This window comes from Mycteria americana, chromosome 12, assembly GCF_035582795.1.
Source record: "Mycteria americana isolate JAX WOST 10 ecotype Jacksonville Zoo and Gardens chromosome 12, USCA_MyAme_1.0, whole genome shotgun sequence".
Classification (NCBI taxonomy): Eukaryota; Metazoa; Chordata; class Aves; order Ciconiiformes; family Ciconiidae; genus Mycteria; species Mycteria americana.
The window spans coordinates 16766162-16790383 of NC_134376.1; the positions used below are offsets into that span (position 1 = coordinate 16766162).

A 24222-nucleotide genomic window follows, 5' to 3' on the forward strand; every position below is an offset into this window, starting at 1 on the left:
TTAATCCTTCCTTTTCCTTTGTCATACTTTTGACACTGTCGAATGATGTGTTCTGTGCACATTCTTGCTGGATTACTCTTGCTGAAACCGTGCCTGACATTGACTGAAGTGCTCCGTGGGGATTTTCTTGATTGCATGTTTACTCTTCCTCTTTTCCTTCCTGTAAATGCTAGTCTGACACGAATGTACTTGTGACTAGTTAAGAAAACGTGAAAAATTGAATAAAACTCCCCCCCCCCCCCCAATTAATTGTGGAAATGAGTATCTGTGTTTGAGTATATAGTGCTCACTAGGACACTTCATTATCTTTGGTTATATAAAGGGTCATTACGCCTCAGCTCCAATTAGGAGGGCAAATGCTGACATCTCCTACCCCACAGGGATTAATGAAGTATTTTCTAAACATTATGCTACTTTCTATATATGACTGACTAGAATCAAGGACTTCATCAGGCCTTGCCTTGGTGGCGTATGTCATCCCAGAGCAGATAGGCTGGCAACCCCTTCTTTCAGACAGAGACACTGCAGGGGAGGATGTTCCACAACTTAACAATTTTTTTGAAATATTTTAAAGACTTTCATGGTCTTTCCATAGTGTGGCAATTGTGGGGAATCGTTTGAATGGGTAAAAGGAGTTACTAGGAGAGGCTGGCAGAAGGTACAAGCCAATACCCTCTGTGCCAGACCAGCTGCACTGCCTACAGATTTCCAGAGGCAAAAGGTGTGACAACTGGCTGCAGTTACCAACTGCGGAAGAGTTGGCAGCAGAGAAACAGATGATAGGGAGAATTGAGATGCATTTGAGCTTGACCAAGTATTTTGCAATAATTTACAAAACCTGGAGTTACCTCAAAGGATTAGGGTTGAAAAATCATTAGTCTATCGCATAGGACTTGAGATGCTCCAGACAGATACAGAGAAGACAGATGAGCATACAAAGTCCTCTCCCCCTCACACCTTTTCTGATCAATAAGAAGGATGCTATTCTGTGCCAGGAAATGCGACAGGTTTCATTTCTCTTCACATTCAATGCAATTTTCTCAGACGAACAGACAATGTGACAGGCCTCATCTCATCTAGAGATTGCCTATATAACAAATCTGTGATTGTGCCTTAAGTCTTAAAAACCTTGCTATAGCCTCTCCTCTTGCAAACGCATAGATATATATCTGTTCTTAGCCCTACCAATAACCCTCCTTTCAGCTCCTCCTCTTTTTCATTTTGAGTTGCATGAAATGGTTATCTGATTTGGAGCAAAAATTAAAACTTGGTTCTTGGTAGAGCTACACTGGTAAACACATGAGGGCAGACAGTTCTCAGAACAACAGAAGGGTACCTTTGTCAGTGTAGTTTGGGAAGAGCCTTTAAACAAAGTACAATATACTCACGTGCACTATTTTACATTTAGAAGTAAAGTGGTTTGTATTTAGTACAAAATACATTTTGTTGCTCCATCAATACACAGAAATCTGGGAAATGCATTGCTACCTTGAGTCTTTTCAGTTTAGCCAACAACAGCTAAGAAGTATGCTTTTTATAAGCGAATATACAAGATATTGCACTCCTGACAGTACACAAAGGGAAGCAGCATATTTTGATTCTGTATCAGGAGCTGCAATAGTATATCTCTGTTTCATGTCTAAAAGCGTATACTGAATTCAGAGCATTCAGTTCTCTCTGGAAAATACAAGCGAGTTCTAAATGAGAAAGGAAGAATCTTCTATGGAGAGATTTACAAGTTGTCACCACTGACAATTTTTCAGTGAAAAGTACATTTGCATAGCTACAAATCCTGCAGCATAATTATTTGGTTAGAGTTTTTGTTTAAACAACTACATATGCAGAGTATTTTGTATTTAAAAATGCAGTTCACTCCTTACCTTCTTCTAGTTAAAATGCATTTACCATTTCTCAACAGTGATGATACGTTGCTGGCAACAGATCTAGTTGGTGCAGCACAGAGGTATGGCCTCCCTGTTCCCATAACCAAATGCAGGCAAAACAGGAGAAAAGAGCATTGCTCTGTAGCAGGAGGACTCTGAAGAACGTGTAGCGTGCCTGCCAATGGCACTTCAGACAAAACACCTATTTTGCTTTTTTCATGGTAGTGAAATAATGAAAGAAATCATTATTTCACTGCAAAAGATGAGAGAAGTGACAGCTGAAATTTACTTATTAAACCTTGATAAACCCACTTCCTGATCTCCATTTTCTAAAAGCAGTCATCACACTTCTCCATAGCCAGTGGCATGTCTCCAGATGTCAGAATCAGTGTCAGCCCCTAGAGAGAGCCACGGCATCAAAACACACAGTGGCAGCCCAGAAACAGAGAGGTAAAGAATACTTCCTCTAAGAAGTTCATTTCCCACAGAACTATTTACAGGCATCAGAAACAAAGCAGACACTTCCTTCCAGTGAGGAGCTTCATGATCACCCAGCGAGGATTTAGGAATTAAAGCTTGAGAAATACTCTGAAAGCCTCTTGTTATGACCATCCTGCTTCACCCAAGTTCTTGGTACTTGACAGGAACAGTTGTCAGTTAGCAATAAGGTTCTCACTCACTCCTTTATGTCCCTTCCTCCCCGGATTTTCAATTAAGAGAGGGGGAAAAAAAATCAGACAGATAATGACAATTTAAAAACCCAGACAACTGAATTTGTGCTTTAAATTTCATTACTGAAGAAAATTTCCTGTAGTGAAGAAAACTTCCTCTCATAAGACAGGAGGTGGTTCAGCAGCAGCAGACATGGAAAATCTTCCATTTGGATGATACATATCTTGAAGAGCTAGATTGCAGGTATTTTGGGCTGGGTATATTCAGGACTTTCCAATCACAATCCCTTGTTATCTTTTCCTCCTCTGCAGTCCTTTTTCACATATGCAGGTTTTTGGACGCAAAGCTGTTAAGGAAAATTGGGTGCTGTTTTAAGACTGTATCTGTATTAACAGTGAAGCCACAGACTAAAATGAGGAAGAAACATGCACATTTCTCTTTCCATCCCAGAATGAAAGCTAAGCTACTCTTCTCAGTAATGTTTCTTACACTGACAATTTTTTCACAGTCCCATGTAATCGCTTTCCTATGGAATCTGGTCTGAATTCAGTGTTGACCCTGTTCTGAGTAGGAGGTTGGACCCTCCCTCAGGAGGGGACCCCCTGAAGTCTCCTCCGACCCAAATCAGTCTATGAACCTATGTTATCAGCACGCTGCGGCTGATACCAGTAAGTACTACAGAGGAGACATGGGGCAGATGGCAATAGGCAATCCTCAACTGATGACTTCACAGGCATTCTGTGTCCTTAACGCTTGAACAACAGATATGATGGCCGTGGCAATGAGAGCTATTCTTTACTGGATATAGGGTATGTCTGCACTGGAAACCAGGATGTCATTACAACAGGCACAGAGATGTTCAAAATATTTTTGACACAGGTAGTGCTAATATACTAATAACTTTGAAGCTGCACTTGTACAGGCAATGGCATTTCAAATCCTTCTCCTACAGAACTGTTATTAAATGCCATCAAATAATTTCTGTAACACTTTCTAGAGATACTAATTGGAGAAAGTGTCATGCTCAGGAGAAAAAAACAATCATGAATATACCAGCTTGGCTGAGAATTTGTAATGTATTTAGGGAGCTATTCTGAGTAATTTACAACGAATGACTGGGACTCTTCAGACTATAAATACAATCTACTCTTTCTCCTTGGGAAAAAAAGAGGTTGTCTTTTTAATTATCACTTTGTAAGAGAAAAGACCAACCAGAAAGACAGTGGGAGGAATAACATCAACATGTTTTTCCCCTTGTTACACTTATCGTGATTTTGGATTTGCTTGAGGAGCAACAAGCAGCTAATTCTGAGACACATATCCATCATCTCTAAAGCTGCTTAAAAGGCCAGCGGGGATGCAATGAGTCTATTATTCCAAAATCTGTCCGTGAACCTGTATAATTAACATCAGTTTTCAGTTTATCTTCAATCAGTTTCTTTCCTGAGGACTTCTGTGTATGTGTTGGTATAAGCTATGACTACATGCCACATAACATTTTTGATTTATGTAATCCACTTTCAGATTTAGATGTAGAATAAAAATCCACCAGAGTATGACATTTCTGGTTTGCCTTCCTATGGTAGAAAAAGTAGAACTAAATATATAAAAGAGGTGTAAGTCTCCCCACTTTTCCCACTTTAGGTCTATAGCAATGTTCATTATCCATACTGTCTCTGTAGAAAGTGAGCAGAAGAAAACTGTAGAAGACAGAACTAACCTGGATCAGCCACAGCCTGCTTCTTTTTGCTGTTTGTGACGATCTCATTTTCATTCATCATTTGTACATCCTGATCTCCCACATGATTGCTGAAAAGATTAAAAGCAGTACAATAGCCAAAATAATCAACATTGTGAAAAGTTACGACAGTCAGGGAAAAGGTTACCAAGTAAGTTATTTAGATCCTGGAGGCTAAACAAAGCTATGAAGCACAGCCACTTTATATGAGACTGTCTAGAAAGGAAAGGCATTCTGTCTGCAGCCACCTGAAGGATTTCTTGCCAGTTTTAATTAGTGGCATTCATTCAGGCACACATTCAAATATAAATATCATAGTCACTCTACAATTTTCTTGCCTGCCTACACAGCTTGAACCACATTAACCAAAGTGAGATTTTAAATCAAAGAGGGTATAAAAATCCTTATATGGAGCTTAACGCTGTTTTGTAATGTTGATATAGCATTATTTGAAAATTTTCTGACCTAAACAAAATTCATTTACTGTGACAAGTTTTGTTTGCAGGCTGCTGCAAAATTTTAACAATTTCTTTTTGGGAAAGAAGTAATAACTTCAAAGTTAAATTAAATTAAACAAATTACAGAAAAAAATATGAGCTGAATTGAACGTTAAAGAAAACATCACTAATAACATCTCCCTTTCACACAGACAAAAACAAAACATCCATGCCTTTGGAAAAAAAGAAGTGTATTTTTCTTTTCTCTACAAATACTGCACAAAATAGGTTTCTATTTTTGGAGAAAAATGTAATGTCTCTCAAACTGTCAGAGTGAAACAGGGGAACCAATACTGAAGTAAATCAGAACTTAAGGTATTGATGATAATATCAGACTCAAGTTCAGGGTTCATAAAATACTGAACAGTGACATGTGAAAGAGAACAGGCCAAAATCAGAAGTAACAATATATAAAAGCTCAAGAGCATTTTTTAAATGGAGGGAGATTATCCAGCATGTAGTAAGGGATTTGTCTTCTATTGCTGAAGTACCCTATATTTTAGTTGGGTAGTAGGTGCAAAAAGGGAACAGAAGATTGCAAAACAGGCTAAGAAGAAAGACCACGAAAGCTCCTGCACAGGAAGTCTAGAAGAGAAGAAACTCTGCATGTTCTTGACTGGAAAACAGATCATGCCGTTTGCATGACCCAAAAAGTGTACCCCTCATAAAACTAAGTCAAAGGATATATGTCCTATAAATATGTGCAAAGGAAGTTATATGAAAAAGGTCTATGATTACAGCTAGTGCTTCTCTGCTTCCAATAAAACAACTTCACTCAAAGAAAGACGTTAAGCTGAAGAAAGTAAAGGTTCATTTCTCCTCTTCCTTTCTATATCCCACCGAAAATTTTCTCAAAACTTGTATTTCCTCCAGACATTTTCATTTCAGTAACTTTTGCACTTGAAAAATTGTTTACCTCCAAATCTTACCATGACAACACAGCCACTTGTACAGGAACATGAGTCTAACACAATACATCCAAACAATAAGAATTTATTTCAACGTCTGACAGTACCAGTGGCCAACAGCCAATGCTTTAGAGAACCGCAGGAAAACAAATCCAAAGGCAAATGTGAACTTCTGTTCTTAATCAGGACAGCTTATGTTCCTTCCACTTATTTCTAAATATTTGAATATTCTTCTGAACGAATCATGTGCCATTTTTGAATGCAAAACTGTCGCCTTTTTTCCCCAAGTGATATATGTGCAAGACATTCTATTTGTTAGCTGTGCAATGTATAAGAAAGTGTTTCTATAAGCTTTCGATTTTTCCCTTTTAAATCTCATTTAAAATAAATTATTCTTTCAATCTTTATTTTCCTTGCTAGGGACTGCTTTTTAGACCCTATCAATCCTGACCTTCTGAAAGTGCATTTTTCACTACATTTCATCATATTTTCTGAGTTGCCGACTCAGTGGTTTCGAAGTGTCATTCCTCTGAATGCCATTCATTTCTCATTTAAGACATTCATTATTTTAGAACGTTTATAAAATAGTAGAATTCTGGTTTCTTAATTAGTATTTGTGCCAAAATAAGAGGACTTTCTTTTCTTCACTTTTGATGTTTGGTTCTTTTTCATTAACTTTCTTTTTTTTTTTTTCCCTCCATGTAATATCATTGGGATTTGTTATTTCTCCTCTAAGGAAGCCTAACTTCTTTCTTTTGTGTTTATTACTGTAGGCTTCCATGAAAACATATGTAAGTATGAATCATGAACCCCAGTAAGTGCTAAAAAAATGCTAACAAATAAAGCTGGTAATTTGGTCCTAGTATCTAAAAAACTATTGGTTATTTCCCATTAAGTGAGGCTGAGTATGCTCTGGAAGGGAATTTTCTATAGCAATATACATATTGCTGACATTAGTCACATAAAAACATTTTTTGAAAACAAGATTCGTTCTTCCAATCAAGATCCACTCACATACCTAATAACAGTTCTCTTCTCCTGATGGCAAATCTTCTCATCGTCTGTAAAGAGAATGGTATGATACGGGACCACTGGATCACAGGTTGGTAGGATGCCTGATACTACATGGTTCACCATATCCAGAATCCCATTGTACACAAGCAAGTCATCCACCAGAAGCTAAAGATATTTAAGAAACAAACAAACAAAGCATCTAGAGATCAGGCATTGTTTTCAGCAGTTTCTCTATCAATCAACTAGAAATCGTTTTGCCCTGTTCGTTTCACAAGTCTGGTCATTAGTTTAGCTTTTGTTCCTTAAAACTTCCATTTCTCTCTATTTGCTGCTGGGTTTTGATTTTTTTTTTCCAAGTTTTTGTATTCTCACTGATGTTTCTAATGCAGCTTTCAAGTACGTAATTAAAAATGTATTTCGTGTTTTACATAATTGCCATTCTATTAACTGGAGTGAATCACTCTTAAATCTAGGAATTAATGAATCTCACTTCACTTCAGCTGTCTAAAACTTGGGTTTGTAGTTTAAGCTAGTCTTCCAGGCCTGCTCTATAGTCAGTGGAAAAAGGAAAGCATTATCCTATCTTAAGACAATTATCTAAGAAAAAAATCAGATAAAGTGTTCTTTCCCCGGACAAGAAAGGGAGGACAAATGACTGGCATAGATTAGTCATTTTAATACTAAATGCAGAGTTAAATGAGATGAATCCCATCCTTTGAGATTATATGGAATCACACTTCAGTAAACTGTGAAAATAAGTACAGAAATCAAGCAAGCTGACTCACCAGAACATGCAAAATGCATACAAAAATTACTTACACCGAATTCTTTCACACCTCTCTGAGGTGTTTTGGCATAATTCCATAACTTGATCATTGACACAGTAGTAGGTACATCAAAAATGACATATACCCTATTCACCTGTAAAAAAGATTTAATTTATATTTAACAGCACAAATTCCCCAAAGAAGTGACATTCTCATGCATGTTCCATCAAAAGAGGTCCGTATTTAACGAGATATAGCTAGAGGACAGATAACTGATGCTAAGAATTTAAGTTCCGCTATCATCTCTGTTCATAATTCAGAGATGTTGTCTCTACCCTAGAGCTGCCCTCTCAAATGTACATATAACTCATCAGAAGATGACATCTACACCTGACCTTGTCATCCTGGACTGCTAGTCGATGGGAGGAGGGGTAGAGAGACACTTTTAATGAGTATTTAATCCACCAAATACGGACATGTGTTCAGGATAAGACAAGCTGGTGTCCTATTCTATTCTATTCTATTTATTCTATTCTATTCTATTCTACCAAATATGAATGGAATCCACTTTTCTATTTGCAAGACTAAAATTTCTCCTATATCCTCTGACTTTGAAAGCTCTTGCAGAAATTTTGCAATTTTTGTGTGATGTACACTAATAGGAATGTAGAGACGATTCTCCAGATGCTTGCTAAACAATTATTGCTTGAGGTATTGTTCATTTTACTTTCGGTGACATTAATGTCAAGATGTTAAGACCAAAGATTAGGCTGTAGGAAACCAATCTTGCCTATTGCAGTTAATTCTATGCTATTCCTTTTATGAGCTACTGTATCAACTTTGAGACAACATATCTTAAACTTCATCTCTAGCATCCTCTGAAGTTTTAATCCTTTGATGCACTGGAGAAGATATAGTTAGTTGTATTGAATCATTATGCATTTTTTTTAACTGAAGAAAGAAAGGTAGATGTGATCAATAGAAATGTTTATATCTGTGATTTTCCAGAAGACAATTTGGGCATAGTCTCCAATAGCAATTGTTAGTCTCACAGCAAATGATAGATTTGATGGAAAATACATTCAAACAAATAAAATGACAATCTGTAACAGGGGAACAAAGAATTCAAATTGTACTTACATTAGTAATAAATTCGCAAAAGATAAAAACACTTTTAGAATTAGAAAGGAAAAGTTATTTAGAAAGGAAAAGAAAGGCTATAATATAAAATGTCATTAAAGCTTTCGAACCTTCCAATATAGCAAAGAGTTAATTCAGCTTTCTAGGCAACCGGCATGTTTCAAAGCAGCCTAGCAATGAGGATGTAAGTATACACAAGCTCTGGTTCAGCATCCCAGCTACAGAGGATCATCATGAATAGGCTGATTGCTTAATCCATTTGCACTTCCTGGCTGTACAACCATATCATGGAAGATGGAAGAGAGAAAAGTACTATGTGGATCTTGAAAAGGTAAAATTTGCTACGGTTTAAGGGCAGAAAGTGCCATTAAATTGCTTACTCTTCCCTCCTGCATATCACACTTTATCAATTTACTCTTTTAATACTGATATCTTACGTTCTTCTACAGTACTTTGGTGTCAGACATAACACCACAAAACAGTGTATGCATCTGTGCTAGAACCCCAGGTACTGTTATTTTCCTTTTGCCAAAATGAAATAGCCTCTGCAAGCATGTCTTTTATAAGGACATGAGCAAACTCAGATGGTTGTCAAATCAATCATTCATGATGTTATAATGGACATCTGAGCATCCCGTCAAATTAATTACCAGGATTCAAGATGTGGGATCTACACAGTAGGAGCCTCAAGCATTACACGGACCTTCCATTTTCCTAAGAAATGCAAGTGGCCAGTATTCCCAAGTATACTTAAAAGCTTTATCTTAATTATACCCACTGCATTACAACATATAATGATACATGAAGCATTTTCAAAATTGACTTAATTCTTTGCTTTTAATATTCTAATTAATAACTGTAACATATGGAGTAAGGATCTTTCCAACACAGTAAGCTACAACATATCACACATCAGGTTTACATTTTGTTACTTTTGAAATCCATCCTCTTCTAAGAAATAAATACATCTTAATGATGTCCATAACAGGCCCATAAAAAATGTCCTCTCCCAAAACAAAGTCAGAAATCATCTAAGTTTATCTACTTTTCCTGTTTAGATATTTGATACCCCATATTTTAAACATTGGGCTTCTAAAAGGGCTGAATCACCTGGGACCTTAGGACATGAAATACTAAGTCTGTCATCTCTAATTTATGAATTTGAATTCAACACAGATAATGAGATTAAAAAAATTCTCACTGCTGGAACAACATTCATTGCTTTTTGTAAAAATAAATTTAAGATCCCAGTCTGCTCCCATTTGAAAGGTGTTTATTGCACAAAACACACATATTAAACTCCTTTGTCGGTATCTCTATCATAGTAACTGAAAAAACATCTTTGCTAGCCTTGGAAATTCTTCTGCTGTTGCACCATGGAGACAGAAGGAGATTACAAACCTGGCAAATCTATACTGCTGCTATCTTTGCAGTGAAGAGAAACTGCAATAAAAAGAACTTCTTCTAAAAGGCAGTAATTTAGCATCATTTACTAATATCAAATTTACCTAAAAATTATGTATGCTTCCCCTTTCCTTTATGCTTCTAGCTACATCTCTGCACATCACTAAAATGGAATGAAAAGGGAAAATGTACCAAACCAGGAAGAACTGGTGCAAGCCACATATGTCGGCCATCGGTTGTGTCATTTACTCTGTCAATTAGTTTGTCTGGAGTTCGGATGTCTCCAGATACATCTTCTAAAATGTTGACACTATCTGGAAAAGCAGCAATATCTGAAAAAAATTTTAAGTGTAAATAACCAAAAAGTACATTTCAGAAACACCATATTTAAAAGGTCGTGCTTGCTCTTCCAGATTTCATGAGCGAGTATTCGCCATTACAGCAGTAAAACTTAAAAATACTCCGAGTACTTCACATAGGTAGCTGAGGAACTTGGGGGCACATTTTTAAAAGCAGGACAACCCTTACAGACTCTGGCATTCAAAATTATTTTTAAAATAGGAATAAATTAACTAGCTGCATTTAATTTATTTTCAAATATGTATTTACAACTTCATCAATAACGTTCCCTTATCAGGAATAGGCACTTCCCAGCTTTTTTGTAACAAAGCCCCATTTTTTTAGCATGAACTTGTGAGAACTCCTCATATGAAACATATCTCAAGAAAAGTGTCCTTGCAGGAGGTAGTAATCAGTCAGACTAGGTTTTTCTTGAGTTCCTCAAGGTTTGTGACAAAAATCAGTCACTGTCTAATAAGGCCTTCTTTCAGTTCTTTGAGAGGGAAAGATTAAACCTTCTATTGAACAGGCTTTCTAGGCAACCAGATTTTGTCCAAAAGAGAACATTCATGTTAAAAACGTATGTATGTTAAAGACATGCAAAGAAATGTGGATGGATGGCACTGTCTTCAGAACTATAAATCCCTAGCAATCCAGTTTGAGGGACATTAATTTCCCCTTGTCCTGCTTTCTAAAAGGCCTGAGTCTGTAAGTATTTATAAAGAATTTAAGGAATAACACAGCAATGCCTCAACTGTTTAAGAAAAGCTTCCTCCAGACTCAGTACTGAATTACCACATTTAGTACTGCCCTAAGACAAATGTGCTCTTTTTGGGATCCTAATATATCCAAGCACCACTACTGTACAGGCAGAAACAGGCCATCATTCAAAACGAGCTGAGGTCTCTTTACCTGGCATTGTATTGTACTGTAAAGACACACCATTTAAAAGCTACGTTAAAGATCCCCTGTTCTTAAAAACAATTTGTTACCACTTTTAAATTTCAAAACGCTTCTTCTCCATTACAGATGTTTCAAGTTCATCATGTATCATACAAGATACAAATAAAAATAGCACTCAGGAAAAAGCCTTTATTACCTTTTTCATTGTATCCTCTATTTATTAGGCAATGAGGATCCTTAGAGACATACAATTCATGCAGCATCCATGCTTTTTATCCTTTCTAGTTGGCTAAGAAACTGTTTCTTCCATGTGACTGAACTATGTGAATTATATGTTGGGGTATGAAGCTTTCAGCTCTTAAGAGACTTTAGCTGATACAGAGCACTGAAGTGTAACCTTGATGGCTATGAATCTTTCAAACATGTCCTTCATTCCCTCTGTTGGTTACCCAGGGAACACTGAATCAAATTCAAAGTCTCAGCCCTTATCTTCACGACTGGATCAGGTGTCTAGAATAGCCTAAAGCTCCAGAACAAGAGTTATGAAAAATCTCTTTCTTCTGGCACAATGAAAGATTCTATAACAAAAAACTGAGCTCAACCTTTTCTTATGAATTTATAGCTCATCAAACTTTCTCGTCCTTCCATACTATAGAAGAAATAAATACTGATAGCAAAAAATACCATATCCGTCTTAAGCCTTCCCTTCTCTAACCTTGTCCTGCTTTGTTGGTGCATCCAATTCAGAGAAGAAATGTTCTGAAAGAATATAGAATACATCAGAACATATGGAAACAAGTATCATCACGCAAATATAGAGAAATACAAGCAGAGTAATCACATAGGATAAACTGGCAATTTGGAAGAAGTAGCAAGTGATGCCATATGATAATTTGCCAGGGAGCAAACTGTGTATCTGAAAGGAATAGAGGCGCTTGGTCTGTAGAAGGATACTGTTTTCAGTTAGTAAGATTTGGTCTCCATGTTCATTGAACAACTCAAGTCCATTCAAACCAATGTAGTATGGATCACCCCAACTTGTCAGAAGCTGAAACTGGAAAACAACTAAAAAGCAAAAAGCTATTAAGGAAAATTTTTATACTGATACTTTGTCCTAACAGACTATTTAATTTGCAGTTTCCAAAACTATTCTGCATCCCACATCTCAATGTCAGACACTCTTATTTGCAATTTAGGACAGTGAAAAAAAATCTGGTTTTCACTTCTGACTTCACTATGTCTTAAACCTCTCTGAATAAACTATTTTCTTTTAAGACAAGAAGTCTGCCTTTTTTTGATAATACACACACAAATGAACATCTGCAGGTGGTACAACTAGGCTAAAGTCTATAGGCAAATGTATATATGTTTACATCTATACATGTTCACATATATATGTTCACATATGTTCTTCCATCAGATGAAGAACTACTGAATTTTTTTAGTGTGTCTCTTACCTTCTCGTACACTGCAACTTATTAACACCCCAGCTCCTATTTGGAGCCTTTACTGCCTCCCTGTGTTTTCTGAATATGCCTTTGCCTGCTTTTGAATTATACAGGTGATAATTGGCCAGCCCCTAAACTGAATGGCAGAAAATGTAATGATGGAGTCCGTGCTGTCCATTTCTCTAATGGAGCACTCATTTGCATCTCTTTGCTCTACCCAGACGCTGATTTTCATGAAACCGGCAGGAACTTAGTATTGCTGAGACCTCATTGTCTCCAAATTTGGTTAGAATAGCCTAATGATTTTAAAGGCCCATCAAATAGATGGCATGACAGTAAGTATTATCACAAAAGGCTGTGCTTATCTAGGAAAACTTAAGCTTAAAAAGCCACAAACATTAAGAAAAATGGCAAAAATATTACACAGTTCTGGTTAACCTTAATAAAGATATAAAATGAGACAAACATTCAAAGATACACAAAAATATGAAGACTACTTCTAGCTTTGATAGGCTGGCTGGATACTGTGCTAATGAACTTCTAGCTCCAGCTTGTATGGATTAGAAAAGGCAGGAGGAAAAGCTACCAGAGTATCTGAAAACAGGTCACGCATTCATATAGTATGTTCCATTTATTTATTCTTAATTCATACTTAATGGAAGCCTTTCTCGTATTCGTGGTATCTTGTTAATTTATTAAAGCACCAGAAATTGTTGGATTCAAAAAGGTCAGGACTCATAACCATAGTATATAACTCTAAAATACTCTATATGACAAGTCAAAAAAATGACAGAGAAGGATACAACCACATGGCATTAACGGTGCTTCATAGTCCATACTGGCTTGTTCCATTCTCTTTGAAGCAGTCCTGCCAAAAAAATCAAGACAAAATAATTTCTTTATGTACCCTTGGCTCATTCAGAAAAGAACAAACACAAAGAACTAAGCCTTCAAAAACACCACCCCCCGACCCCACCTGTGATTATGGACTAGATTGTCCTCTGATCTCAGTAAAATCTGGTTAACAGTATACAGCTAAAACCCAATGAAACATTTTGCTCCAAGTGCTTCATATTTTCATCAAGGTGTCTCACACAAATGGCTTCAACAGAGAATATGAAAGAATATTAAACAGTTAAGAGAAGCTGTGTGGCTCAGATAGCAAAAACATCCTACATTACCTCCTTCGTACTTTATTAATCAGCTGGGGCTGCAGATAGTCAAGAAAGAGAATTTCTTGGGCAAAGTCAAAATGGCAGTTGCCTGGTCCCTTGCGGATCAGAAAGCCCTCTGGTGGGGAGATGCTGTGACCATCCAGCAACACATGGACTACCTTAGCCTTGTTTAAAATAACGTAACATAACATTACATGGCATGACATTACAGTACATAAAATAAAATAGATCCAAATCAATTGCATTCACTTCAGAGGCAAAAACCATTTCAATAATTTTGTTATATTTAATTCATTCCTCTATAGTATGACATCCTTTGGCAAAAGAAAGCCTAAACCAGCAGATACCAGTTGCAACCCACAGTGTGCAATTCAGAGCATCATAGCTGACATTGATGGGGATGGGAGAGGTGAGGATTTGGGGGGGGAGGGGGTAAGGTATTGAAGAGATCCTTCAATTACTGCATCTCACTAGATCTTGGCAAACTGAAGCTTCCTTTCTTCACTGAAAGGGTCATCAAGCATTGGAAGAGGCTGCCCAGGGAAGTGGTTGAGTCACCATCCCTGAAGGTATTTAAAAGACGTGTAGATGTGGTGCTTAGGGACGCGGTTTAGTGGTGGACTTGGCAATGCTATGTTTACGGTTGGACTTGAGGATCTTAAAGGTCTTTTCCAACCTAAATGATTCTATGATTCCTGAGCCCGCAGCAATACATACACACATCAACAGAATGGAAAGACTCAGCCTTCAAGTCAGCCAGGGGTTTGGCTACTTAGATCATGGGACTCACTTTGAGAAACCTGGTCTACCTGGGGGCTGATGAGGTCCATCTGTCAGAGAAGGGGTAGAGCATCTTTGGTCATAGGCTTGCCAAGCTGGTGAAGAGGGCTTTAAACTAAAGTTGCTGGGGGAGGGAAACCTCAACCCATCCCACTTCTACCAGTTTGATGCCAGTGCCAGCAATAGATGCCCAGAGCCTGGAGAAGGATCACAGGTCAGCAGGAGAGCACCTGAAGAGCAGCACAAAGGAATTCCAGCTGCTCCAGCCAGTAAGTCAGCTTCACCGGGGGCCCAACTTAAATGCCTCTATGCAAACATACGTATCGTGGGGAATAAACAAGAGGAGTTAGACACATGCGCATGCCTGCAGGGCTATGATCTTATTGGCATCACGGAGATGTGGTGGGATGGCTCCTATGACTGGAGCGTTGGAACGGAAGGATACAGTCTCTTTAGGAAGGACAGGCAGGGGAGATGAGGAGGGGGTGTCACCCTCTATGTCAATGACCAGCTGGAGTGCATGGAGCTCCACCTGGGGATGGATGAGGAGCTGACCAAGAGCTTATGGGTCAGGATTAAAGGGAGGGCAGGACAGGTGACATTATAGTGGGGGTCTTCTGCAGGCCACCTGACCAGGAAGACGGAGTGGATGAGGCCCTCTATAGACAGATAGGAGCAGCCTCACGCTCACAAGCCCTGGTCCTCATGGGAGACTTCAACCACCCCGATATCTGTTGGAGGAGCAACACAGCAGGACATAGCAATCTGGGAGGTTCCTGGAATGTGTTGATGATAACTTCCTTCTCCAAGTGACAGGGGAGCCAATGAGGAGAGGTGCTATGCTGGACCCTCTTCTCACCAACAAGGAGGGGCTGGTGGGGAATGTGAAGCCCAAGGGCAGCCTTGGCCGCAGTGACCATGAAATGGTGGAGTTCAAGATCCTTAGGGCAGCGAGGAGGGCGCACAGCAAGCTCACTACCCTGGACTTCAGGAGAGAAGACTTTGGTCTCTTCAGGGATCTGCTTGGTACAGTACCATGGGATGAAGCCCTGGAGGGAAGAGGGGCCCAAGCAAGCTGGTCAATATTCAAGGATCACCTCCTCCAAGCTCAGGAGTGATGCATCCCAACAAAGAGGAAGTCAGGCAAAAACGCCAGGAGGCCTGCGTGGATGAACAAGGAGCTCCTGGGCAAACTCAAACACAAAAAGGATGCCTACAGAGGGTGGAAGCAAGGACAGGTAGCCTGGGAGGAATACAGAGAAATTGTCCGAGCAGCCAGGGGATCAGGTTAAGAAAGCTAAAGCCCTGATAGAATTACACATGTGGCCAGGGATGTCAAGGGCAACAAGAAAAGCTTCTATAGGTATGTCAGTGATAAAAGGAAGACTAGGGAAAATGTGGGCCCCCTCCAGAAGTAAATGGGAGACCTGGTTACCCAGGATATGGAGAAAGCTGAGGTACTCAATGACTTTTTTGCCTCAGTCTTCACAGCAAGTGCTGGAACCACACCGCCCAAGTCGCAGAAGGGAAAGGCAGGGACTGGGAGAATGAAGAACCACCCACTGCAGGGGAAGATCAGGTTCAAGACCATCTAAGGAACCTGAAGGTGCACAAGTCCATGGGGCCTGATGAGATGCATCCGCAGGTCCTGAGGGAACTGGTGGATGAAGTTGCTAAGTCACTATCCATCATATTTGAGAAGTTGTGGCAGTCCGGTGAAGTTCCCACTGACTGGAAAAAGGGAAACATAACCGTCATTTTTAAAAAGGGAAAAAAGGAAGACACAGGGGACTACAGATCAGTCAGTCTCACCTCTGTGCCTGGCAAGATCATGGAGCAGACCCTCCTGGAAACTATGCTAAGGCACATGGAAAATAATGAGGTGACTGGTGACAGCCAACATGGCTTCACTAAGGGCAAATCGTGCCTGACAAGTTTGGTGGCCTTCTACAACGGGGTTACAGTGTTGGTGGATAAGGGAAGAGCAACTGACGTCATCTACCTGGACTTGTGCAAAGCATTTGACACTGTCCCGCATGACATCCTTGTCTCTAAATTGGAGAAACATGGAATTGACAGATGGACCACTCGATGGATAAGTAATTGGCTGGATGGTCACACTCAAAGAGTTGCGGTCAATGGCTCAATGTCCAAGTGGAGACCAGAGACGAGTGGCATTCCTCAGGGGTCGGTATTGGGACTGGCACTGTTTAATATCTTTGTCGGTGACATGGACAGTGGGATTGAGTGCACCCTCAGCAAGTTTGCCAACACCACCAAGCTATGTGGTGTGGTCAACACGCTGGAGGGAAGGGATACCATCCAGAGGGACCTTGACAGGCTTGAGAGGTGGGTCCGTGCGAATCTCATGAAGTTCAACAAGGCGAGGTGCAAGGTCCTGCACATGGGTTGGGACAATCCCAAGCACAAATACAGGCTGGGCGGAGAATGGATTGAGAGCAGCCCTGAGGAGAAGGACTTGGGAGTGTTGGCTGATGAGAAGCTCAACATGACCTGGCAATGTGCGCTTGCAGCCCAGAAAGCCAACTGTATCCTGGGCTGCATCAAAAGAATTGTGACCAGCAGGTCAAGGGAGGTGATTCTCCCTCTCTACTCTGCTCTGGTGAGACCCCACCTGGAGTACTGTGTCCAGCTCTGGGACCCCCAGCATAAGAAGGACATGGACCTGTTGGAGTGAGTCCAGAGGAGGGCCACGAAGATGATGAGAGGGCTGGAGCACCTTTCCTATGAAGACAGGCTGAGAGAGTTGGGGTTGTTCAGCCTGGAGAAGAGAAGGCTCTGGGGAGACCTTATAGCAGCCCTCCAGTACCTGAAGGGGCCTACAAGAAAGCTGGAGAGGGACTTTTTACAAGGGCATGTAGTGATAGGACAAGGGGTAATGGCTTTAAACTGAAAGAGGGTGGTAGATTTAGATTAGATATAAGAAAGAAATTCTTCACTATGAGGGTGGTGAGGCACTGGAACAGGTTGCCCAAAGAAGTTGTGGATGCCCCAGTCCTGGAAGTGTTTGAGGCCAGGCTGGATGGGGCTTTGAGCAACGTGGTCTAGTGGAAGGTGTCCCTGCCCATGGCAGGGGAGGTTGGAACTACATGATCTTTAAGGTCCCTTCCAACCCAAACCATTCTATGATTCTATATGTCACAAAGGTGACTTGAGGAGACAGAGTCATCATGCACCTGAATGCACTGCCAGCTCAGGCCTGATTGCTCAGCACTGGCTGAAGCTAGCCTTTAAGAAATCACATAAGCTGGTGCTCTCTCAAGAGCAAACTCTATTGTGTCTCTGTTGCATTTATAGAAAGCCTGTATTTCACCAGTTCTATTTATCTTTGTGGCAGGTGGCATTTGGACTTCTCCAGGATCATGCAAACTCATCTACCAAGCAGTGCTGTATGTAACCTAAGGGCATATGAATAAAGAAGAGGTACCCTACCAGGCAGAAAGAATTGAGCCTCGTCCCCATCATAGATGCATGCACGTCTTATACAATCGCTGAAGATTAAACTAAATAATTCAGGCATACTTATTCAGATGATGCAGGAGTCCTGGCCCCTTCACCCTTCCCCATTAGCACCATCTGGTGTTGTATGCATGATCCCAGTCACATAACAATTCAATCATGCAGCAACAATTATCACTGCATCTTGCCCTGAAATATGTTAAATATAACTTAATGTTAATCACAAGCAGCATTTATTGCACTGACTCTTTCACTAACTACTGGTTAAGGAAGGAATAATACCTGTAAAATATAACACGATGGCCTTGTAACTGGCACTATGATTAAAGCTTGCTGATTAATGGACCGAACCAAAAGAGATTCATTTAGTTAACAAAAGACTTCATTTAGTCTAAAGGTAATGTGAGTCAGTTTTCTAATCTTTGGATTTTATACTGACTGATGATATATATATGATAATTTGGGGTTAACTAAGTTTTGTACGCAAATATTTAATTTTCATTATTAGGATTTCTATTAAAAATATATCTGCAATATTTATAGTTAAAATTCCCATTTCAAGTGTCTATCTGAGAAGAACTTAAAAACATTCAGAGTTTTCTGCAAAGCCCGTATATTATCAGTGACCTGATATTCATAACAGTTTTCATATTTTTTCCATTTGTAAATGATTTTTTATTCAATTACAATTTCAGTAAGTTACACATGCAATATCCCAAAAGCAAGTAATTTTCAGGAAGATTTTTTTTTTTTACACACAAACATTTCTTGATTTGAAAACCTTGAGTATTGTACTAGACTAGAGGAGGTGCTCAGTTCATTTCCAAACAGCATGGAGATTAATTAGGAGGGAATGTTCGTATGAGTACCAACTATGGAGAAATAACTATTTCTGGTTTAATCTTTTATAAGCTTGGGAGCAAAGAAAGGAAATACCCTTTTCATATCAGAAACTTTTCTGCATGCTACTTTCCAGCTAAATCAGTCTGCCAGGCTAAGGAGAGGAAGTGAAAAATCCACTGAAATACACTTTAGTTTAGGAAACACGTATTGAATGGGAAGTCTAGAGACTTAGAGATGAAATCTTACCTATTATACCACAGCTGCTTATATTTATGTGCCCTTTACAGCCCTCATTTCTAAGTAATTTTCATCATCTGAGAAGGCACTCAACCGTCACACATAGCATTTTACAAATCGCATAACAAAGCTTTCACAAGGTAATTTTTCATAGGGCTGGAAATAGCACACAAGCCTTCATTTTGACAGTTCGCTGCCATTACCCTCTCATACTAAAGCTGTGAATAGAATCCACCAGTCTACAGCTGCCTAGCAAATCATTATATCTCATACCCAGGGAGTGTTTCTTAGAAGGAACAGCCATACTTCAAGAGACAGATGTCATGGTGCCCTAGGTTTACAGTCTAAAGTCTCTTTACTGTGGCCCAGCAGATACCTTGCATCTTCAGTTTTCCAAATAATTTATTTCATCCTTTTAAAGGATTGCAGGTATGAACTCTTTGTTTAAATTGTACCCACTAACTGCTATGGGACTTACAGGTGTGCCACCTGCACACATACTTTATCAGACTCGCCTCTTTTTTCTACCTAGCAAAGTAAACGGTGAAAATAGCCCTTTCTTTCTTTCCTTCTTTCTTGGTTTGACCTCCAAAGACCAAATTCCGTGTTAGATTTTAGGGATTTGGCTATTTCTTTCCCTCCTTTAATAATTGAGACCCACATACAGGGAGTTGATTTGGTGTGAAAATTCATGTTCAAACTCTTCTCCCCTGCACTGCCTTGGAGAAGGTTGGGCTTCCAACAGTAGTGAAAAACATTCCACGTCACCACTTAGAGACAGTTCTTCATATTGCATTTCGTACACAGAATCACAGAAAGATGTAGGTTGGAAGGGACTTCTGCATGTCGCCAGTCACAGCTCCTGTTCAGAGCACAGAAGCCTGCAAAACTAAATCAGGTTGCTCTGGGCCTTGTCAAATTTAGTTTTGAAAGTCTCCCATCACTGCATACTGTCCCAGAGCTGTACCACTCTCATAGGGAAGAGTCCTTTCTTTAGGCTGAATCGTATCAATTAAGTAACAGCTTTTACCAAAAACCCCTAGTTGTTATACAGGGGTAACAATGGCAAGCTTACATGGTAAGCTCAACACACTCCTGAACCCTCCCATGTGTCAAACATGTTGGGTTAATGCAATGTATTACAAAAAAATCATGTGCCATATGTTAAAATCTCTAGATCATTTGTGGCTTAAATGGAAGATCTTACGCTCTGGCCCTCTGGGAGTCTTTGGCTGGTCTTTCGCACTCAACAACACCCCATGCTGATAGTAAAAGATGCCAGGGCCCTGTTGTGGAGAGGGAACACCTCCTATTTATGTAGTGTTCATATTAAAGTAATTCCTGGAAGGTAAATTCACATAAAGAAGCAGTTCTGCAACTTTTGCCACTACCTTGCCCAATCCTATGAAGGATCCATGCCTTCAACTTCAATTCTAGATTTTTCCCCAGAACTTTGCTGCTTCTTTTTGTCTTGTCTCTCTCTAGTTTAATACATACCAACATTTTTCTTCTTATCTATTGACTGAGTGTGGACATCAAGAATGCAACAGTTATACGTGAAAGGGAAGATCTGGAACCAAATAGATTCATAAACTTTCTGTGCAGTGAACAGCACTACTTCTTCATTATCATTACAAGTGCATGTATAGCTTCTGAGAAAAATCAGGGAAATGAGGGACAGCCAAACTCAGAGTGCCAGCAAGATCTCCAACATGATCTCCAACAGGTGTCAATTGCCAGTCAGTTCCAAGAATTCAATAAGAAAAAAACAGAAGACAAGCAATTTGGAAAAAGAAGAGAGGAGGTATGATATACAATTTTAGCTAAACTACTTTAGCTAAACTACTTTAGCCAAACTGTTTGAAGATGTCAGCTTTCCCTAATGAACGTCAGAGTTCTAGAGACTCTTCTTGCTTCTTGGAAAAGGTAGTATTGATTTACTGGCCTTCTGTAACTTACCTAAACAGAATTTCTGTTGGAGAAGTGTCCCCTGTTCTACCATTCCCTGTGTTCCAGGAAACTGTGTTCCAGGAAACTGTGTTGCAGGAAATAAAGAATCATATGGTAGGCCTAAATACTAGATACTGAAAGGATACCACTTCAGAATCATATATCTTGAAAATAATATGTGCTATTGTATGTGTCTCTTAGAAAAATCAGCTGTGAAGATTTCTTTAAACTATCTCTGGCTTTTTTTCAATATTTGCTGTTTGTGGAGACAGAAATGCATTATACCTGCCACAAAATTCAGACTCAGACAATCTAGAAAGATTTATGGTGATCCATTAAGGCAGCTATATTCATTCATCACAGTACCAATTTTCCAATGCACTGCTGTATATTTTTGCTGGCAGTGCTCCTTTTCTTTTACTTACCCCTCTAAAGGTATCCTCTGGAGATTTATTATAGTTCCAAAAGCGAAGCCCTGCAATACTTTCAATTTTATCAAAATGGATTGTGAGCAGATGATCTTCTCCAAAAGAGAACGGAATAAGCCACATATGGTCATCCTCTACTGTGATATTAGTCCCATCTATTAACCTACAAAGAGAAAAATCCATTAGCTGCAAAAAAAGAAAAGCTTGCTATTCTCACAAAAATCAGGTACTTTACTAGGTGTTAATTTTTTTCTAGATGCCACTTCCAGGTTCCAGGGCTTATTGTGCCCGTGTGCATGCAATTAAAAAGCACAGTAAACATAAAAAATCATATGCAATTGTTGAAGTAAAGACAGTGTGGGGAGAAAAAACTCTATTTCCTTTAGTTGGGTCCCTTTGAAGAAAAACAGAAATATCCTTAGGTTTTCCCTGTGTGAACAGGGGCAGGCAGAGGAAAGCTCAACTACCTTTGTGCCAAAATGGCCGAAGGCAAAACTCTAAGGCCCAGACATAATATAACTTATTAATATAGTTCCATGCCTAAACTAGTGTATCTGGCACTCTGCAGTGTGTTACTATGCCAATGCAACTATACCGAATCTGACAAGGAGCGGGATAACCCAGAGAAGAAGCAGAGTTTGTTCACATCCTTCTTCATGTGCACAGTCAGGCACATTCCTGCTTTTTTAAAAAGCTTTCTACCAGCATGACAATGTGTTTTCATAAGAGCACAGACTTCAGGCTGACTAGATAAAGTTAATTCCATTATTTCCTCATTTTGGAATTCTGACTTTATATTCTTCTACCACAAAATATGGCATACAAAGATGTAGTAAAGGAGAGTATGAATTAATTGCCCACTGTAATTGCTTTGGTACACTGCCCTATGTACTTACTATTTATTTAAAAGTTTAACGGAAGAATGAGTGCCAGACTTGGCAGTTCCTTAAAGAAAAAATTTGAATAATGACTCTTTCACAGAGGAACTGATTAGGGTGCCCATGAGAGAAGACACAATCCTTGACTTGGTCCTGAATAGTACACAAGACCCTATTCCAAATGCTACAGTTGAAGAGCACTGTAGTGTACTCAAATTCAACGTGCTTGCAGAAATATCAAAAGCAAAAAAAAGCCCCTATTTCTTGTGCCCAAAAAGGTTCTTAAGCAAAAATGATGAAGTACATTAAAAAAAAAAAGGAGCAACAAAACAAAATAAAATCATTACACACAGCAGAGAGAATATTAAGGGATATCAGACTCAAAGCACAGAACAAATGTATCCCACTTACTAAGAAAGATGTTAGAGAGAAGGAGGACTTGAAAAATCAAAGCCAGCTTGGCTCAGTGGCAGGATAAAGAAAGTTATTACAAGCCATCTTTCAACAAAAGTCATGATCAAAAAACCCTAAATTGATAGGATCATAAACTCTGGAGGGCTAAATGCGCATGCACAGGCTGAAAAAGAGTATGAAGGCTAGCAAGCAAAAGGTACCATAAATAAAATTCCTCAAATACAACAGGAGCAGAAAGCCTGCCAGAAATTCTGTAGGATCAACAGATGAGTGGGCTGTAAAAGAAGCATTCAGAGAAGATAAGACACCGACAGAAAAGCTAAATGACTTCTTTGCATCTGGGTCCATCATGGTGGAGTCTGGAGAGACTCCACCACCAGAACCTCTTCATCACAGGGGATCTCATAGGAAGATTTCTTAGACCTTGGTGCCTACAGAAGAGATTTGCATACAAACAGGCAGAAGAACTGAGGAATTATATGCAAGTAAGCTTGGCATATGTATTAGTCAGATTAGCAGAAATTACAAAGAACAGAGTTAGCGTACACGTAGATAAATACAAGATTCTAAGGAAGACTCAACAAAGACTTTGAACAGAGAAGTCCTAATTCATAAACTTATTCACAAGACCACAAACATGCCAGAGGACAGGATTACAACTGAAAATACCATTTAAAATTGAGATATGACTCAGAAACAACAGGATGCAGCTTTAATAACAACAAATGCCAAGTCCTCTCCAGACCTATAGCCTATGATTTCTATACTGCTACTATTTAGGAAGTACTAGTTAATTTGAGGAAGTATACTTGTCAATGAATAAAACTTCATTGGAATTAAAAAAAAAAAAAACGCTGCAGAATTGCCAAAAGAACGGCATCTATTTGCGCAATACCCTAACACACCCTCACCCTTTGCTAACTTGAATATTTTCCTTGAAATTATCCAGAAATCCTGCATAAATATCACTGTATTTGCATAGACAGATGCTACAGAACGCCCACATTTCTGCCTGGAAAGTCCTTAGCAGAGATACCAACCAGGCATGTTATCATCTCCTAACTCAAGCACCATCTTTTGGAAACATCTCATTTGTGTTTCTACAACAAGCTCTTCCTGGGTAGCTTGTGAAATCCAAGAATGAGCTGTGATGGTATAAAAATCATATTTGCATTAACATGTGTTAACATAATAAAAGTTTATATAATTCTGTAACTTCATAAAGTTCAATGTAAAATGCATCTAAAATTGATAAACTCCAAAACTGTTGGTGGAAACAACAGGCGTGGGGGGGGGGGGGGGGGGGGAAGCGCCCTGCAGAAAA

At 39.2% G+C, this 24222-nt stretch overlaps 1 protein-coding gene across 12 annotated transcripts in view; it reads right to left on the reverse strand.

The window, feature by feature from the left end:
• Positions 1 to 1454: 1454 nt before the first annotated feature.
• The window catches only part of KATNIP (katanin interacting protein), a 67746-nt gene continuing 44978 nt past the window's right edge, over positions 1455 to 24222 (reverse strand). For 7 of the 12 annotated variants that reach the window (XM_075515386.1, XM_075515388.1, XM_075515383.1 and 4 more), the window contains 9 exons: positions 21604 to 21769; positions 13895 to 14052; positions 13517 to 13581; positions 12220 to 12330; positions 10216 to 10355; positions 7532 to 7633; positions 6717 to 6877; positions 4276 to 4364; positions 1455 to 2901 (listed from right to left, as the gene is read on the reverse strand). In XM_075515386.1, the coding sequence (XP_075371501.1) occupies positions 2846 to 2901; positions 4276 to 4364; positions 6717 to 6877; positions 7532 to 7633; positions 10216 to 10355; positions 12220 to 12330; positions 13517 to 13581; positions 13895 to 14052; positions 21604 to 21769 (1048 nt within the window). In that variant the 3' untranslated portion in view covers positions 1455 to 2845. Of the gene's footprint in view, positions 2902 to 4275; positions 4365 to 6716; positions 6878 to 7531; positions 7634 to 8429; positions 9334 to 10215; positions 10356 to 11980; positions 12331 to 13516; positions 13582 to 13894; positions 14053 to 21603; positions 21770 to 24222 lie in introns of those variants that run through there. The other 5 variants (XR_012777654.1, XR_012777655.1, XR_012777652.1 and 2 more) reach the window with 5 other exon arrangements.